The 19992-nt window shown below is 37.0% G+C and overlaps 1 protein-coding gene across 1 annotated transcript in view; it reads right to left on the bottom strand.

The window, feature by feature from the left end:
* Nucleotides 1-19992, bottom strand: part of POF1B (POF1B actin binding protein) — a 108719-nt gene that overhangs the window by 73863 nt on the left and 14864 nt on the right. Inside the window, exons 2-3 of the mRNA XM_049644025.1 lie at nt 17657-17731; nt 14460-14540 (exon numbers count right to left, since the gene is read on the bottom strand). Coding sequence (XP_049499982.1) covers nt 14460-14540; nt 17657-17731 — 156 coding nt within the window. The remainder of the gene's footprint in view (nt 1-14459; nt 14541-17656; nt 17732-19992) is intronic.

The following is a 19992-nucleotide window of genomic DNA, read 5'->3' as shown; positions in this document are numbered from 1 at the left end:
TGTCTATTCATGTTTTCTGCCCATTTCTTCACTGGGTTATTTGTTTTACGGGTGTGGAGTTTGATGAGCTCTTTATAGATTTTGGATACTAGCCCTTTGTCCGATGTGTCATTTTGTTTTGCGAATTTTGAACCAGCCCTGCATCCCAGGAATGAATCCCACTTGATCATGGTGAATAATTCTTTTTATAGGCTGTTGAATTCGATTTGCTAGTATCATATTGAGAATTTTTGCATCGATATTCATCAGGGATATTGGCCTGTAGTTCTCTTTTTTTACTGGGTCTTTGTCTGGTTTAGGAATCAAAGTAATACTGGCTTCATAGAATGAGTCTGGAAGTTTTCCTTCCCCTTCTATTTCTTGGAATAGCCAAAAGTTTAAAATAAATGCAATATTACTATATTTATTTCCCTTCTTTCAGTTTTCATATGAGTCTACTTTTATGGGGGGAGTTGAGGATGTTTTGTTACAAAGCATAATTGCATTCATTTATTTTTGTAATACAGGGGAACAGTGTGGAAGGAGATTGACTAAGTCTGCTACCAGTTAATGTGTTTAAAACCATTTCAGAATTGGGGCGCCTGGGTGGTTCAGTCGGTTAAGCATCCAACTCTTGGTTTCCACTCAGGCCATGGTCTCACAGTTTGTGAGTTCAAGCCCTGTTCTGGGATCTGTGCTGACATTGAGGAGCTTGCTTGGGATTCTCTCTCTCTCTCACTCTCTCTCTCTGCCCCACCCCCACCCATGTTCTCTCTCTCTCTGTCTCAAAATAAATAAATAAATAAACTTAAAAAAGTTAAAAAAAAGACCATTTCAAAATCAACAAAATATGGTAGCATTTTTGTTATCTGCTAACATAAAAACTCTTAAACACAATTGGATAAAAACACTGGTTGTTGAGAATGTAAGACACCCTTGAATCCAAAGTTATATACTTCTTGTATTCAAGTTTGAATAAAATATACTTTAACTAAATGTTCCTGGAATACTTAAGTGAAACAAATATACAAGTGATTAAATTTAGTTAGCTGATGAATTGTTAAATCTAAAGATGGATATATTTAAAAAGATTCCCCTAGAAGCTCTTTTGTGTTTGTTTTTGTAAAAAAAAAAAAAAAGCCTATTTGCAAGCATGTAACACACGTTTATGAGTTTACTATGCACAATATACTTTGTTAAGTGTTACAAAGCATGAATCAAACTTAGATTATTACCACAAGCACTGAATATTGATCAGTATTCATTAAACTATAGCCAGCAGCCTATTTTTATAATATCTTCAATAAGAATGACAGGTAGATTTTTTTAATGTTTGTTTTTATTTTTGACACACAGAGAGAGAGACAGAGCATGAGTGGGGCAGGGGCAGAGGGAGAGGGAGACATAGAATCTGAAACAGGCTCCAGGCTCCGAGCTGTCAGCACAGAGCCCAACACGGGGCTTGAACTCACAGACAGCGAGATCATGACCTGAGCTGAAGTCGGACGCTCGGCCGACTGAGCCATCCAGGCGCCCCATGAATGGTATTTATATTTTTTAAGGACTGTAAGTGCAAAGAAGGAAGACCAAAACCCTATGGGGACAGCAAATTCTAAAATATTTACTATTTTGCTCTTTATAGGAAAATTTTGCTGATGTTTGGTCTGGATGATATATGAGCATAAACATCTATAATACAAGGTAGAAAGAAACAAGTGCCTATAAGAAGTATAGAGAAAGAACTTATGAGATGGAATTCAGAAGAGGAAATATTGAATTCCATCTGGCAGTACTCAGGCTACTTGGATCAGGTGGCATTTGAAAGAAGGTTAAGGTGGGCTTTGCATATAAGGAGATGGAAAAGAATGGTATTCCAATTGAAGTCAACAGAATAAGTCATGACACCAAGGCTGTAAAACTATAAATTATATGTAGGGGACACAATTGGCAGATGGAACTTGGTTCTGAAAGCAGTGAGAAATCTTTAAATGCTTTTAAACAGGGATGTGAGGTGAATGTAAATCTACTTCAGGAAGATTAGTTGAAGAAAGGAAAGAGTACAGGTGAGGAGACTAGTTAAGAGATTATACTAAATCTTCAAGGACAGTACTTTCCAAAGATGACTCTAAGATCTTAAACTTGAGAAATCTACTATATAACCCATGGTGTCAAAAACAGGAAAAGTTGAGACATATTGAATTTCATGTGCTCCTGGTAAGAATCTATGTCTGATTCATGTTTTTATTCCTCATAACACTTAGTACATATACAGTGCATAGTAATCCTTTAAACATGTGTTAAATTATTGCAACGAATTAGCAAATAGACTTTTACCTAAATGTGTAGGTAAGCATTCGGGTTATATTGATCTCCAGAACACAGGAGCTATAGTTCTAGTTCTAGACTTCAGAAGTATATGCTTAGAAGTTCTTGTTAAAATCATGCAACTTCTGAAAAGGCAAGTGAAGATCAAAGACATAACTACATAAGCCTTAAGAGATATGAGGATCAGAAGAGAAAATTGAAATAAAATTAAGAGAAGAAAAATTTTCAAAAAACAGTAGAAAGGTGAGTGAAGGTATAAATGCTTCAGAGAGGTCAACAGGTGAGAATTCCAAAGCAGATTGGATTTGGACTACTATAGTTCCACTGGATCTGACCACTAAAATTAGTGGAAGAAGGTATCATGGAAAAAAAATTCTGGAGTCATAAAACCTATATTCATTTCTGCCTCTATCACCTACTTGCCATGGAAATGTAAGCAAGTCATTTACCTTCTTTGAGGCTCAGTTTCTTTATAATAGAAATAGTAATGCAGAATACATTATATCAAGCAAAAGAATGTATTTTAAAGTACCTTTAATCTGTGATTTTAATGTACAAAAGACATTGGTTTGCAATAATATAGTAATATAATAATTTGAGAGTGAGAGAGAGTACAAGCAGAGGAAGGGCCTAGAGAAAGGGAGACACAGAATCTGAAGTAGGCTCCAGGCTCCAAGTTGTCAGCACAGAGCCCAGAGGAGGGCTCAGACTCACAGACAGCAAGATCATGACCTGAGCCCAAGTCCGCCGCTTAACCAACTGAGCCACCCAGGCGCCCCAGTAATATATTTTTAAGTCCATACTGCTTTTAAAAATTTTTGTAATCACCTTGTTAGAACTTTTCTAAGATATCAACCTAAAGTATATACAAAAGTATGGGGCACCTGGATGGTTCAGTTGGTTAAGCGGCTGACTTCGGCTCAGGTCATTATCTCATGGCTCATGGGTTTGAGCCACACATCAGGCTCATGCTGACAGCTCAGAGCCTGGAGCCTGCTTCTCATTCTGTGACTCCCTCTCTCTATGCCTCTCCCCTGCTCATGCTGTCTCTCTCTCTCTCTCTCTCTCTCTCTCAAAATAAATAAAAACGTTAAAAAAATCAAAGTATATACAAAAGTAGGCTTATTGAGGGCAAGGACTGTATCCATCTTGAATACCCCATAGTGAATGAAAAGATGACTGGATGAGAAGAGATGATATGAACATTTATCTTAAGGATATAAGCACCTTCTAAGAGGAGAAAACAAATTTAGCAAAAGCATGAAAATTTCTCTTGTTCACTATAAATGCCGAACCATTAATATTTTTAAGAAGAAAAATGGTTTAGGTGCTAACAGTGTTGATTCTCTCCAAAATGTGTGTTTGGACTTATTATTTTATATGACTTACTGAAAAAAAAAACTTCCAAATTAAGGGGACTATTATTTTCCAAAAATGTGTAAAAGAGTACAGCCAAATTTTACTATATTTGAATAAATCATTCTGAGTCAAACAAATCAGAACAATAAATTTAATTAGAAGTCCTAGATTTTTCACAAATGAGCTGTTAGACAGTTTTACTATTTGGGCAGCTTATTTTTTTTATCTGTACATTTGAATTGGTGGTAGATCCACCCTAAAAATTAATAGGTGTCTTCAAATCTAGCTGATATTATCATTTTAATTGATACATTTAGAACCTCTGATAGTAGTTCTCACATCTAACAAAGTGCATAATCCCCAGCATCTACTTTGCTGTTCCCAGGCCATGAAACCTTGCTGGAGAAAACTTTAAAATATTTGCTGATTTGGCTCAGTGCAAATTCAAGTTATCTAACTTTAAGAGCCCCTCCAACCTTCATGGTCATACTTCTATTTATTAAATTTTCTATAACTGTGGTTACAATTTTTTTCATTTTCCTTAATTCCCTATGCTCATGTTCCCTCATTCTCCTCAATAAGTAAATTGAGAAAACCAAGATCTATTCAGTGAGATTCCTCCATTTTCCTCCCTACTTCAAATCTCTCTTCAATTTCTGCTCTTCCATTTCATTACCAAGAAAGACATACTCTTCCTTTTTTCCTGAAGTCACTTTTCTATCTATACCTGGAATCTTATCCTCTCTTTTCTCTTCCAGAATTGTGTTCCATTTGTACCCTTTCTCTGTGGCATATTTAATCTTATTACTGGTTCTTTCCCTCTGTCTGTAAATCTCTCAGATCTCCAAGTTTCTCTTTTCTTCTTTAGCTACCATCCCATCTTTCTTTATTTTGGTCAATATCTTTCTTAGAAGAGTAATCCTCACTTATTTCCTCCACTTCTTGATCCATTCACCCATCTACTTTTTCCATCTGGATTTTGCCTCCCCAAGTATAAGGAACCTGCTCTCTCAAATATCACCATTAGTTTCTTAACGTTCAAACTCTCTATGGCCATTTGGTCATTTGAGACAGTTGACCACATCCTTTCCCTATTTGTTTCAGTTTCTCTGTGTTCACATTTCTCTCTGACAACTCCTCTGCCCATGAAAGTGGCTCCTTTCTATTTCTGTTAAAGTAGACATTTCTCAAGGTGCTATACCTCAACCCTCTCCATTATCGCTTAGTTTTCTCACTCATTCTCACAGCTACAAAGACAATTTACAGACGAATAATTCCCATGTCTCTATCTCAAATGTGACCTTTCTTCAGATCATTTTTAACTACCTGTGTGGTCATTTTCTATTCCATGCACCTCAAACACTACTGATTCAAACACATCTCAGGATCTGACGTCGTTTCCAAACAAGCTTCTGCTCCCCCTCACTTCTTAATTAGGCTGTCATATTCCCAGTATCTCAAACTGAAAAGCTTAGGGTCATATTTGACTTTTCTTCTTTTTTAAACCACATATTCAATATTAGTTGTCAAATCTTATCAAAACTACCCTCATAATAAGTGCCAGAAAAGACAGTGATGTATTTGGTGTGAGAAGACCTGAGCAAGTCACACTTATTTAAGCTTTAATTTCCTCATTAGTACAATGATAGCAGTAACCATGTTAACTGTCAAAATACCTTAAATAACACAATAAATCCTTCTCTGATTTCCCCAAACCAATGTGTTGTCTCCAACTCCTGGAATTTCAATAAGACTTCATCTGTAATTCTCTCTCATGTTATCTCTCATACACTCTACCATGTATTTTATATAGCTATTTGTGGACATATATTATTTCCCTTGCTGAGAGGAACTGTAAGCTCTTTTGGTATGGGAACCATGTCTTGTTTCCTTTTTCCCCCCAATTTAAAGGCTATACAGTGCCTTCCCCACAATGAGAAAATTAATAAAACTGATTAATATCAATTGGATTCTATCTACTGATGGAAAAAACATATATTCTTCATTTCTAGATCAACTTATGTACCAGAATGAATAAATCTTTTGACTAAAATGAAAATAAATGGAAAATCAAGAAGATAAGGAACGACCAAAAATAAAAAGGCTGAACAGAGGTAGAAGAAAATCATAATGAGAGAAGTAGAGTGACATCAGTTTAATTATAGGGAGAAGTGAAGATTAGAGAAGCTGGGAGGTGAAAGAGGATAAAATTGCCATTTGAGGAGGCTCAGCTTATTATAAATATTGTAATTAAGCCAGAATCTTCTCCTGGGGGAATTTAAAAGAGCAAGCAAAAAAGCATATACTTAGATAAATAAAATGGGGAATATATCTAAATAGGATTTTCTTTTTTTGTTTTGTTTTGTTTTTATTATTTATTATCAAATTTATTGTCAAATTGGTTTCCATACAACACCCAGTACTCATCCCAAAAGGTGCCCTCCTCAATACTCATCACCCACCCTCCCCTCCCTCCCACCCCCCATCAACCCTCAGTTTGTTCTCAGGTTTTAAGAGTCTCTTATGCTTTGGCTCTCTCCCTCTCTAACCTTTATCTTTTTTATTTCCTTCCCCTCCCCCCTGGACTTCTGTTAACTTTCTCATGATCCACATAAGAGTGAAAACATATGGTATCTTTTGCTGTATGACTTATTGCACTTAGCATAACACTCTCCAGTTCCATCCACGTTGCTACAAAAGGCCCATTTCATTCTTTCTCATTGCCACGTAGAATTCCATTACGTATATAAACCACAATTTCTTTATCCATTCGTCAGTTGATGGACATTTAGGCTCTTTCCGTAATTTGGCTATTGTTGAGAGTGCTGCTATAAACATTGGGGTACAAGTGCCCTATGCATCAGCACTCCTGTATCCCTTGGGTAAACTCCTAGCAGTGCTATTGCTGGATCATAGGGTAGGTCTATTTTTAATTGTTTGAGGAACATCCACACTGTTTTCCAGAGTGGCTGCACCAGTCTGAATTCCCATCAACAGTGCAAGAGGGTTCCTGTTTCTCCACCTCTTCGCCAGCATCTATAGTTTCCTGATGTGTTCATTTTAGCCACTCTGACTGCCTTGAGGTGGTATCTCAGTGTGGTTTTGATTTGCATTTCCCTAATGAGGAGCAACGTTGAGCACCTTTTCATGTGCCTGTTGGCCATCTGGATGTCTTCTTTAGAGACGTGTCTGTTAATGTTTTCTGCCCATTTCTTTACTGGATTATTTGTTTTTCGGGTGTGGAGTTTGGTGAACTCTTTATAGATTTTGGATACTAGCCCTTTGTCTGATATGTCATTTGCAAATATCTTTTCATATTCCATTGGTTTCCTTTCAGTTTTGCTGATTGTTTCCTTTCCTGTGCAGAAGCCTTTTATCTTCATGAAGTCCCAATAGTTCATTTTTGCCTTTAATTCCCTTGCCTTTGGAGATGTGTAAAGAAAGAAATTGCTGTGGCTGAGGTCAGAGAGGTTATTCCTGCTTTCTCCTCTAGGGTTTTGATGGTTTCCTGTCTCACATTCAGGTCTTTATCCAATTTGAGTTTGTTTTTGTGAATGGTGTAAGAAAGTGTTCTAGTTTCATCCTTCTGCATGTTGCTGTCCAGTTCTCCCAGTACCATTTGTTAAAGAGACTGTCTTTTTCCCATTGGATATTCTTTCCTTCTTTGTCAAAGATCAGTTGGCCAAACTTTTGTGGGTCCAATTCTGGAGTATCTATTCTATTCCATTGGTCTATGTGTCTGTTTTTGTGCCAATGCCATGCTGTCTTGATGATTACAGCTTTGTAGTAGAGGCTAAAGTCTGGGATTGTGATGCCTCACGCTTTGTTCTTCTTCTCGAATATTACTTTGGCCATTCAGGGTCTTTTGTGGTTCCATACAAATGTTAGGATTGCTTGTTCTAGATTCAAGAAGAATGCTGGTGCAATTTTGATTGGGATTGCAATGAATGTGTAGATTGCTTTAGGTGGTATTGACATTTTAACAATATTAATTCTTGCAATCCATGAGCACGGAATATTTTTCCATTTCTTCATATCTTCTTCAATTTCCTTCATAAGCTTTCTATACTTTTCAGCATACAGATCTTTCACATCTTTGGTTAGGTTTATTTCTAGGTATTTTATGCTTCTTGGTGCAATTGTGAATGGGATCTGTTTCTTTATTTGTCTTTCTGTTGCTTTATTATTAGTGTATAAGAATGCAACTGATTTCTGTACATTGATTTTGTATCCTGCGACTTTGCTGAATTCATGTATCAGTTCTAGCAGACTTTTGGTGGAGTCTATTGGGTTTTCCATGTATAATATCATGTCATCTGCAAAAAGTGAAAGCTTGACTTCATCTTTGCCAATTTTGATGCCTTTGATTTCCTTTTGTTGTCTGATTGCTGATGCTAGCACTTCCAACACTATGTGAAACAACAGCGGTGAGAGTGGACATCCCTGTCTTGTTCCTGATCTCAGGGGGAAAGCTGTCAGTTTTTCCCCATTGAGGATGATATTGGCTGTGGGCTTTTCATAAATGGCTTTGATGATGTTTAAGTATATTCCTTCTATCGTGACTTTCTCGAGGCTTTTTATTAAAGGATGCTGAATTTTGCCAAATGCTTTTTCTGCATCGATTGACAGGATCATACGGTTCTTATCTTTTCTTTGATTAATGTGATGTATCACATTGATTGATTTCCAAATGTTGAACCAGCCCTGCATCCCAGGAATGAATCCCACTTGATCATGGTGAATAATTCTTTTTATAGGCTGTTGAATTCGATTTGCTAGTATCTTATTGAGAATTTTTGCATCGATATTCATCAGGGATATTGGCCTGTAGTTCTCTTTTTTTACTGGGTCTCTGTCTGGTTTAGGAATCAAAGTAATGCTGGATTCATAGAATGAGTCTGGAAGTTTTGCTTTCTTTTCTATTTTTTGTAATAGCTTGAGAAGGATAGGTATTATTTCTGCTTTGAATGTCTGGTAGAATTCCCCTGGGAAGTGTCCTGGACACTTATTTCTTGGGAGATTTTTGATAACTGATTCAATTTCTTAGCTGATTATGGGTCTGTTCAAGCTTTCTATTTCTTCCTGTTTGAGTTTGGGAAGAGTGTGGGTGTTTAGGAATTTGTCCATTTCTTCCAGATTGTCCAGTTTGTTGGCATATAATTTTTCATAGTATTCCCTGATAATTGCTTGTATCTCTGAGGGATTGGTTGTAATAATTCCATTTTCTTTCATGATTTTATCTATTTGGGTCATCTCTCTTTTCTTTTTGAGAAGTCTGGCTAACGATTTATCAATTTTGTTTATTTTTTCAAAATCCAACTCTTGGTTTCATTGATATGCTCTACAGTTTTTTAGATTCTATATTGTTTATTTCTGCTCTGATCTTTATTATTTCTCTTTTTCTGCTGGGTTTGGGGTGTCTTTGCTGTTCTGCTTCTAGTTCCTTTAGGTGTGCTGTTAGATTTTGTATTTGGGATTTTTCTTGTTTCTTGAGCTAGGCCTGCATCACAATTATTTTCCTCTCAGGACTGTCTTTGCTGCATCCCAAAGTGTTTAGATTGTTGTATTTTCATTTTCATTTGTTTCCATATATTTCTTAATTTCTTCTCTAATTGCTTGGTTGTCCTATTCCTTCTTTAGTAGGGTGTTCTTTAACCTCCATGCTTTTGGAGGTTTTCCAGACTTTTTCCTGTGGTTGATTTCAAGCCTCATCGCATTGTGGTCTGAAAGTATGCATGGTATGATCTCAATTTTTTATACTTATGAAGGGCTGTTTTGTGACCCAGTATGTGATCTATCTTGGAGAATGTTCCATGTGCACTCGAGAAGAACATATATTCTGTTGCTTTGGAATGTAGAGTTCTAAATATATCTGTCAAGTCCATCTGAATCAATGTATCATTCAGGGCCCTTGTTTCTTTATTGATCCTGTGTCTAGATGATCTATCCATTGTTGTAAGTGGGGTCTTAAAGTCCCCTGTAATTACCATGTTCTTATCAATAAGGTTGCGTATCTTTGTGATTAATTGTTTTATATATTTGGGAGCTTCCGTATTTGGAGCATAGACATTTATAATTGTTAGCTCTTCCTGATGGCTAGGCCCTGTGATTATTATATAATCCCCTTCTTCATCTCTTGTTACAGCCTTTAATTTAAATTCTAGTTTGTCTGATATAGTATGGCTACTCCAGCTTTCTTTTGACTTCTAGTAGCACGATAGATAGTTCTCCATCCCCTTACTTTCAATCTGAAGGTGTCCTCAGGTCTAAAATGAGTCTCTTGTAGACAGCAAATAGATGGGCTTTTTTTCTTTTATCCATTCTGATACCCTATGTCTTTTGGTTGGAGCATTTTGTCCATTTACATTCAGTGTTATTTTAGAAAGATATGGGTTTAGAGTCATTGTGATGTCTGTAAGTTTCATGCTCTTAGTGATGTCTCTGGTACTTTGTCTCACAGGATCCCCCATAGGATCTCTTGTAGGGCTGGTTTAGTGGTGATGAATTCCATCAGTTTTTGTTTGTTTGGGAAGACCTTTACCTCTCCTTCTTTTCTAAATGATAGTCTTGCTGGATAAAGGATTCTCAGTCGCATTTTTTTTCTGCTCATCACATTGAAGATTTCTTGCCATTCCTTTCTGGCCTGCCAAGTTTCAGTAGATAGATCCATCACTAGTCTTATTGGTCTCCCTTTATATGTTAAGCATGTTTATCCCTAGCTGCTTTCAGAATTTTCTCTTTATCCTTGTAATTTGCCAGTTTCACTATAATATATCATGCAGAAGATTGAGTCAAGTTACATCTGAAGGGAGTTCTCTGTGCTTCTTGGATTTCAATGCCTTTTTCCTTCCCCAGATCTGGGAAGTTCTCAGCTATGATTTCTTCAAGTACACCTTCAACATCTTTCCCTCTCTCTTCCCCTCTGGAATCCCAATTATGTATATATTATTGCGTTTAATTGTGTCTCTTAGTTCTCTAATTCTCCCTCATATGCCTGGAATTTTTTATATCTCTTTTCCTCAGCTTCCTCTTTTTCTATAATTTTATCTTCCAATTCACCTATTCTCTCCTCTTCTTCTTCAATCCTAGCTGTGGTTGCCTCCATTTTATTTTGCAGCTCATTGTAGCATTTTTTAGCTCCTCCTGGCTGTTTCATAGTCCCTTGATCTCTGTAGCAAGAGATTCTCTGCTGTCTTTTATACTGTTTTCAAGCCCAGCGATTAATTTTATGACCTTTATTTTAAATTCGTTTTCTGTTACATTGCTTAAATCGTTTTTTGATCAGTTCATTAGCTGTCGCTACTTCCTGGAGTTTCTTTTGAGGAGAATTCTTCTGTTTCATCATTTTGGATAGTTCCTGGAGTGGTGTGGAACTGCAGGTCACTTCCCCTGTGCTGTTTTGAATAACTTTCGTTGGTGGGTGGGGCTGCAGTCAGATCTGATGTCTGCCCCCAGCCCACTGCTGGGGCCACAGTCAGACTGGTGTGTACCTTATCTTACCCTCTCCCAGGGCAGGACTCACTGTCGAGTGGTTTGGCCCTGTCTGGGCTACTTGCACACTGCCAGCCTTGTGGTGCTGCTTCAATGCGATCTGGTGTATTAGCTGGGGTGGATCAGCAAGGTGCACAGGGGCAGGACGGGCTGACTCAGTTCACTTTGCTTTCGGTGGTCCACTTCAGCAAGGGCCCTGTGGCACCAGGAAGGAGGCAGACCCGTCGGAGGGATGGATCCACAGAAACACAGTGTTGGGTGTTTGTGCAGTACAAGCAAGTTCAGTGACGGGAACTGGTTCCCTTTGGGATTTTGGCTGGGGGATGGGTGAGGGGGATGGCGCTGGTGAGCATTTTTGTTCCCCACCAAACTGAGCTCTGTCCTCCAGGGCTCAACAACTCTCCCTCACATTGTCCTCTAGCCCTTCCGCTCTTGGAGCAGAACTGTTGACTTATAACATTCCAGATGTTAAGTCCTGCTTGCTGTCAGAACTCACGGAGTCTGGCCCCTCTGCTTTTGCAAGCCAGACTCGGGGGCTCCACCTTGCCAGGCGGGCTGCCTCTCCACTGCCCTGGCTTCCTCCTGTCAGTCCGTGTAGCGCACACCACCTCTCTGCCCTTCCTGCCTCTTCCGTGGGCCTCTTGTCTATGCTTGGCTCTGGAGAGTCTGTTCTGCTAGTCTTCTGGTAGTTTTCTGGGTTATTTAGGCAGATGTGGGTGGAATCTAAGTGGTCAGCAGGACAAGGTGAGCCCAGCATCCACCTATGCTGCCATCTTCCTCTGTGGAATCCTGCATGCAGTCACGGGGTCCATCCTAATGATCTTAACACCACATGGCTGCTCAGGGCTGTGTCTCTAAATAGGATTTTCAAGCTGTTCTGCAAAACCAGTGAGACTATTTTTGTGCACAAAGCATGGGGGTTAAAATTTATTTTATTCCTCAATAGTAGAAAGAGTTAAAAGTTTTAAAATAATCATTACCCTTTGTTGGATGTTTTCCCTGAGAAATTATTTGCTTCTTTGTAGTTGAAAAAAGCCATAATAATAAGCCTTTACAGGAGCAGGCCAAGTGTTACAATATGTTATGTATTTGTATACATACTTCTAATTTCTCTGCCTTTGTATCACACTGTCACTGGGGATGAGGAGGGGAGGTGGTATGTAGATGAGTCTCTGGAGCTTAATACCTACATCCTCAATTGTCCTTAATTTGCAAATGTAACTCTTCCAGATCTGCATTGTTCAATTTCTGTTCTCCCTCTGTTGCTTTGTAACTGAATGGTTTAGGGCTAGTTAACAGCTTAAATTTCAAGGAGGTTGAGGGTTTGTTTTGTCCACTACTCTATCCCTAGTTCTTGGGGGCAATTCTTAGGACATAGTAAGCAATCGATGAATATTAATTGAATGAATAAGTGAACTTGTCTGTGCTTCTGTTTTCTTGCCTTATTTGAATTAAATGGGATAAAATATGTAAATTTTCTAGCAAGGAGTGTGTATACCCAATAAAGATTAACTCTTCCCTTTCTCCATTAACTAAAGAGTAAGAATTTATCAAAAGTCACATAAGAAATCACTGGCAAAGTGGAGTGGAGTCCAAATTATTTTATATTTAAAAATTACTCTATGAATATATACTAGGTAAACACTGAAATTCCCATATTAAGAAAAAAAAAACTGCTATCAAAAATAATTCTTTGAAAGCCAGGGATATCAAGTGCAATATGCATCCAAGTATACATGTCTCCCAGTTTGTGTGTGAAAGAAAGAAAAAAAGAGAAAGAGGGAAGAAGGGGAAGGGGTAAAGTGGCCATGTTGTAGAAAAATGCACACTCTCATCTTCCAAGCCCTCTTTATGTCTCTCTCCCCCAACATACTTTTTAGATATATTGTTTAAACATTTGATTGTGCAAAAGAAGGCACAAGTAACTGCTATACTGTAATCACATTCTCTTTTGGTATTTACATATATATGTGACAACTAAAGCAAATGTTCAAAATAATCATCCCCCCCCATCACAGAGCTTGCATGTTCATATGTTAACGCATGGACACATGTGCAACTAACTTCTTTTGTAGCTGAACAAACATGAGAAAATGATTTTAAAATAAAGAAGAGGGGAGATAGAAGCATAAAAACAGTGCACCCCGCCATCCATACACCTAGACATATTAAGTGTGTTACCCTAATTTAATCCTTTGCTTTCCACAGCTGAAGCAAATAATTGATTTTGTTTTGTGAGATAGGGGAGGATTCTTTCCTGTAATAGTGGAGAAGTAAAATAAAGAGAAAAGCAAATAATTGCTGTATTATTATCTGGGGCACACTTTCTATTTGTGAAACTTTGTCCTTATAGCCCCATAGAACCTCCTGTTGCAGCTAAAGAAGGGTTGTTTATGGTTTTGTGTGTGTTGAGGAAGGCTTTTTACCGTGGGAAAAAAGTTTTCTTAATTTTCTCCTCAAATGAGATAGAAGAAATAAAATAAGATAAAAACAGAGAGGGAGGCAAAGCATAAGAGACTCAACTTTAGAGAAGAAACTGAGGGTTGCTGGAGGGGAGGTGGCCGGCGGGGGGGCTAAATGGGTGATGGGCATCAAGAGGGCACTTGTTCGGATGAGCACTGGGTGTTATATGTAAGTGGCGAATCACTACATTCTACTCCGGAAGCCAATACTACACTATATGTTAACTAATATGAATTTAAATAAAATCTTGGAAGAAAAAAATGAGATAGAAAATAATATCTTAGTGTGTAAAATATAAAGTTATATATCTTAGTAGAAAATATAACAATATAATTTTCAAAAGACCTTATTGCTAGCAACAAAAGTTCATAATATAGGCAACAAAGTCATGGAGACACTTTTGAACTTTTGACTTTTCATTATCTTCTTCCTATCCCATATCTCAATGGCATATCTAAATAAAGACTCCAATCCCTGATGTAACAGCTGATAATTTTTATGTGAAGTCTGCGAAAGAACTCTGTCCCTTTTTCCTTTGGTTCAAAGGGCACAAAATCCTTTGTAGCACAAAGGTGGAGCTACAGAAGTAGAAAAACTTTATAACCCAAGAATTTCCATGCTGTTTGAAACTGTTGCATCCCTGAATCAGAATATATGGGCACACAGTTGTCTGGAATTAAAAATGACTTTTTAAATAATAATTATTAGTAATTAAATTTATAACTGGAAGAAACACCAACAATCTGATTTTAGGGATCTGGTACTGACTCACCCTTCTTGTTTAAACTATCAACTTCTAAGGAATTATGGGCTGGAACAAAGGTTTCTGTGATATAGCTTACCTGTTCAGGATTTTGTACTATGTATCTCCTAATAGTAGTCTGTGGATATGCAGTGACTTTCACTGTTGGAGAATGGAGTTCCTGGGGAAAAAGGTAAAAGCTGCATATAATTATAGTTGTTTAGTGAACTTGAAGCCATTAATAATAAAAAAGAATTTTCAGAGTGAAATTTTAAAAGTCATTTGCATAATGATGACATATGAATTTATGCTTTTAATTAATTTCAGTCTTAGAAACATATATGAAAGCATGTGTTTATGTGCTCAGCACTGTGCTAGGTGTTTCTATTATACTCATTTCATGGTAATTCATCACACATTCCAAACTATATATATATATATATATATATAAAGTTTATTTATTTATTTTGAGAGTGATAGAGTGGGGGAGGGGCATAGATGGAGGAGTGAGAAAGAATCCCAAGCACCCAAGCAGGTTCCAGGCTGTCAGCACACGTGGGGCATGATCCTACCAGCAATTGGGTCTAAACCCAAGATCCATAATTGACTGAGCCACCCAGGGACCCCAAACTATATTTGATGAGAGTTTCAAAATATTCATTTCACTGTAAATGCTCCCACATGAATAGAAGAAAATATAGCTTAATATTTATTAATTATCCCATATTTTTAAAAATGGAAGGAGACACAAAGAGAAAAATGTGTGTATGTGTGTGCGTGCGTGTGTACTTAAGCATTTAAATCTTCAACGCAGTGGTGGGAAAGGACCATAAATAACATTAAAAGAGAGACAAGAGGCAGGGTGCCTGAATAGCTCAGTCGGTTAAGCATCCGACTTCACTTAGGCCATGATCTCACAATTTGTGAGTTTGAGTCTTGTGTGGGGCTCTGTGCTGACAGCTCAGAGTCTGGAGCCTGCTTCTGATTCTGTGTCTCACTTTCTGCCCCTCCCCTGCTCATGCTCTCTGTCTCTCAAAAATAAACATTAAAAAACTGTAAATAAAAAAAAGAGATAAGGGGCGCCTGGGCGGCTCACTTGGTTAAGTGGTTAAGCATCCAACTCTTGATTTCAGCTTCTGTCATCAACTCAGGGTAGTGACATGGAGTCCCACATCAGGCTCCGCACTGGGCCAGGAGCCTGTTTAATGTTCTTTCCTTCCCTCTCCCTCTGCCCCTCCCCAGTTTTCACTCTTTTCTCTGTCTTTCTTTAAAAAAAAAATAATTCAAAAAAAGAGACAAAACACTAGAACAAAGTCATTTGTAAACTTTTAATGGAAAAAGGATCAATATCATTAATATAGAATTTTTATACCTCAATAAGAAAAAAAATCATACTACTAGAAAAATGAGAAAATGGCACAAACATTTATAAAAGAAAAACAAATGGTTAATGGACAGCAAGAATATTCAAACAAAGAATCAAATAAACATAACAAAAGGATACCATATTTTAACTGGACAAAATTTTTATTTATTTTTTTATTTTCTTAATATTTATCTATTTTTGAGAGAGAGAGAGACAGAGCATGAGCGAGGGAGGGGCAGAGAGAGTGGGAGACACAGAATCCAAAGCTGGCTCCAGGCTCTGAGTTGTCAGCACAAAGCCTGATGTGGGGCTCGAACTCAGTGAGATCATGACCTGAGCTGAAGTCAGACCCTTAACTGACTGAGCCATCCAGGCGCCCCTGGACAAAAATATTTAAATAATAATAGTGATGAAAGTGGAGTAGGAGGAGTGAAATATGTAGCTATTAAAATAATGATTTTAGAAATACAAACTTTCATGAAAAAATCATAACATTATATAATGTTAAGTGAGAAATGAAGATATAAAACTACATATATAGTATGATCTCAATTCCTTATTTAAATAGAAGAAAACATGAATCTAGCATTTCATGGCTAGTATAGTATCTGTGGGTAAGAGAAGGGATCATGAGTGATTTTTATTTCTTCTCTACATTTTTTATTGTTCCAAAACTCTCTACAATAAACATATTTTTATTATCAGAATTAAAACACAGTAAACCAAATTTTAAAGCCCTTCATTATGAAAAATAATAGCTAATGTAATTTGCTGACTGGATTTGAATGTAGTGAATAGCTCTACTATTTAATTGGACTTATTTTTCTAAGGCAATCCTATCTTGGAGATCCTGTAAGGCTCTATTTCTATCACTGTTGTAGCCTTCATGCCCCTGCCCTATGTTTTGATATATATGTGACCCATGCTAGTCTAGGAGCTCTTTGAGAATAGCAATTAGATCTAATGTATCTTTGTACAATATTTGATAGTCAGCTCTCAGTAAATGTTTGCTTAATAAATGCATGACTCTAACTGACTTAGCTTTAGGCTAAGCCAAATTGGGAAGTGGTAGACAAACTTCTGATAATCTTACTTGTTTTACATAAGATCACCTTTTCCTTACTGTATTGAACTCTAGAGACCAGTTTTGGTTCTTTGTTCCCTTACTGTGCAAGTTCATACCTTGGTACCTCATCTGGGAAGGTCTGCTTTCTTAGAACACCATCTTTCTCCCTCCTAACCTCCAAAATCCACACCCTTTATACTCCCCTCCTATGCAGTAACAAATTTAGGATGTTTTATGTTTTATTTTCTTAGAATTCACTTTTTACTGTATGGAGACTAGTTCATTAAACACATATTTGTGAATATGTTATTTCATTATTATTACAGGTACTTTTTGGAGATACAATGCCTAGTCTCCAGGGTAATCTTAAAAGTGGAATTATTAAGTCGCAAAGGCTAAGGGAACTAGATCCTTGCATGTCTTTCAAGTCATGTACCTTTGAGAAGGGCTAGTTCTGACCCTATAAGCTATTCTCTCTGAATGTAAACTTACAGTTATATCACTCACAGTCAGGTCCTTGATCAGTCTAAGATCTAAGTATTTTATTTGTGCTAAAAATCGAGGATCCTTAAAATATATATAATCACTAGGAGATCCTTGACTAAAAGTCACACTAAAAGCAATCAGATTGAATAGACAATGAAGCTGAAAAGTCTCAGTTTGCAGCGTTTATTTCAGCGTTTGTTTCACATTGCTTTAATGGGCTGAGCTGATTATCATATGTGAGAATTCCCTTTCTAGTTTTGTGTTCCGGACATTTTGTGAACGTGTAAAGCCTTAGGAGGGATTCAAGATTACTTAAACATATGAGCAAGGCTTACATAAAAAAGAAAAGGACCTAATATATAACCATAACTTCTTTTACCTGTTCTGTATTTTGGGTTCTATGTATACTGCTTGGGGGACAAGTAGCTATTTTCAGAGTTGGAGAATGGAGTTTCTGTTGAGAAAAGCAAAAGGGGGTTCAGAAATTGTTACAGAGCAGTGAATGTCTTACCTTCTTGAGGCTGTATTTCCATTAATTTTATAATAACCCAGTTTGTCAGAAATAAGAACTTTATTTAGAGTTTTCTTATATCCAAAGAGCATATTACTAAATTCCTTTGTCAGTTTTGCTAGTAAACTAATGATAAAATAATTTCTAGAATACTTTCATAACAACACATTTTTCTTGTACTTCTAGGTTGCATTCTTTTCTTCTTTTTGAGATTTTTGCTAATGTACACACCGTCTGCAATTTAACAAGATGCAAAATTTATCAACACAAAAACATCAAATGCAAAAATTCCCTAATCATGATAGAATACTACCTTTGAAGACTCAACTAAGACTACTTCCCTGAAAATGAAAATGAAAACTACAATGAGATATCACCTCACACTTGTCAGAATGGCTAAAATAAAAAACACAAGAAACAACAGGTGTTGGGAGGATGTGAAGAAAGGAAAACCCTCCTGTACTGTTGATGGGAATGAAAACTGATGCAGCCACTCTGGAACACAGTATGGAGATTCCTCAAAAAGTTAAAAATAGAACTACAGTATGATCCATCAATCAATAGCACTAATGGATATTTACCCAAAGAATACAAAAATACTAAGTCAAAAGAATAAAAACATCCTGATGTATATAGCAGCATTATTTAAAATAACGGATATGGAAGTAGCTCAAGTCTGCCATCCTCCCCCCCTACACACACACACACACACACACACACGCACACATACACATACACACATATGGCTAAATATTACGTAGTCATAAAAAAAGAATGAAATCTTGTCATCTGCAACAACATGGATGGAACTAGAGTGTATTATGCTAAGCAAAATAAGTCAAAAAAAGGCAAATACCATATGACTTCATTCATATGTGGAATTTAAGAAATAAAACATATGAGAGAGAGACAGAGAAAAACCAAGAAATAGACTCTTAATTACAGAGAACAAACTGATGGTTACCATAGGGGAGGTGGGTGGGGGGATGGGTTCAATAGGCAATGGGGATTAAGGAGTGCAATTGTTGTGATGAGCACTGGGTGATGTATGGAATTGTTGAATGACTATATTGTACACCTGAATTTAATATTACACTGTATGTTAACTAACTGGAATTCTAATAAAAAATTTAAAAAAAAGTCTACTGCCCTGAGATTACTTCAGTCTGACTTTTAATTATGGTCTGTATGATCTACTTGTGGTTAAATTTCAAAGAGTAAACTCTGATGTTCTAAAAATGGTCTATAAAAGTGAGAGTATGAGTTTTAATAATGATCTGATAAAAGTCAGTTTATTGATTATGCTCACATTCCTTACATTTTTCCCAAATCAACAAACTGTGTAGATTTATTAGTGTGCAACAAGTTGATAGCTTTACACAATCTCTTCATACATTACTGTAATTTACACCTAATTGACACAACTACAGGATATAGTCCCACAACAATAAAAATATTTTTTTTATTTAGAACAAGGAAGCTATTAAAAATTAGAATCATGGACTAAAAATTAGAATCAAGGGAAACACTGACAGACTCATATGGAAGCATAGTTACAAAATAGGTGTAATGTGCTGTTCTTAAATTGCCAAATATTCTGTATGCTATGGTTTTTCTTTTGTTTTTCTTTTGGTTCATCTTGGAACATTTTCATCCCCCCTTTCCCTGTTACACCAACAGTAATACTGCAAGCTTAATATATCAAGGCAGCCTTTGAATATGTTCTCACATTTCCTGCTGTAGCTGAGAATTTCTCAGACAAATGTAGGCCAAAGAGGTATATCATCCTTACCTCAGGATGATGGTTATAAATGCAACCAAATGCAGGTGGGTTTGACCCACAGATCCAAGGGGAGAATGTTTAGAGAGATAAAAAAAATGGGGGCGCCTGGGTGGCTCGGTCGGTTGAGCGTCCGACTTCGGCTCAGGTCATGATCTCACGGCCCGTGAGTTCGAGTCCCACATCGGGCTCTGTGCTGACCGCTCAGAGCCTGCAGCCTGTTTCAGATTCTGTGTCTCCCTCTCTCTCTGCCCCTCCCTTGTTCATGCTCTGTCTCTCTCTGTCTCAAAAATAAATAAACGTTGAAAAAAAATAAAAAAAAAATGAAAGGTGATTTTTAGTTGTGCAATAACACATGAATACATGTGAACATAAAAATTTATATAGATAAAACTCAAAGATCTTTCCTTAATCATCCTCCCTT

Source organism: Panthera uncia, chromosome X (genome assembly GCF_023721935.1).
Source record: "Panthera uncia isolate 11264 chromosome X, Puncia_PCG_1.0, whole genome shotgun sequence".
Lineage (NCBI taxonomy): Eukaryota > Metazoa > Chordata > Mammalia > Carnivora > Felidae > Panthera > Panthera uncia.
Note: the sequence above shows the minus strand (reverse complement) of the source record. Positions and strands in the feature narration are given on the sequence as shown.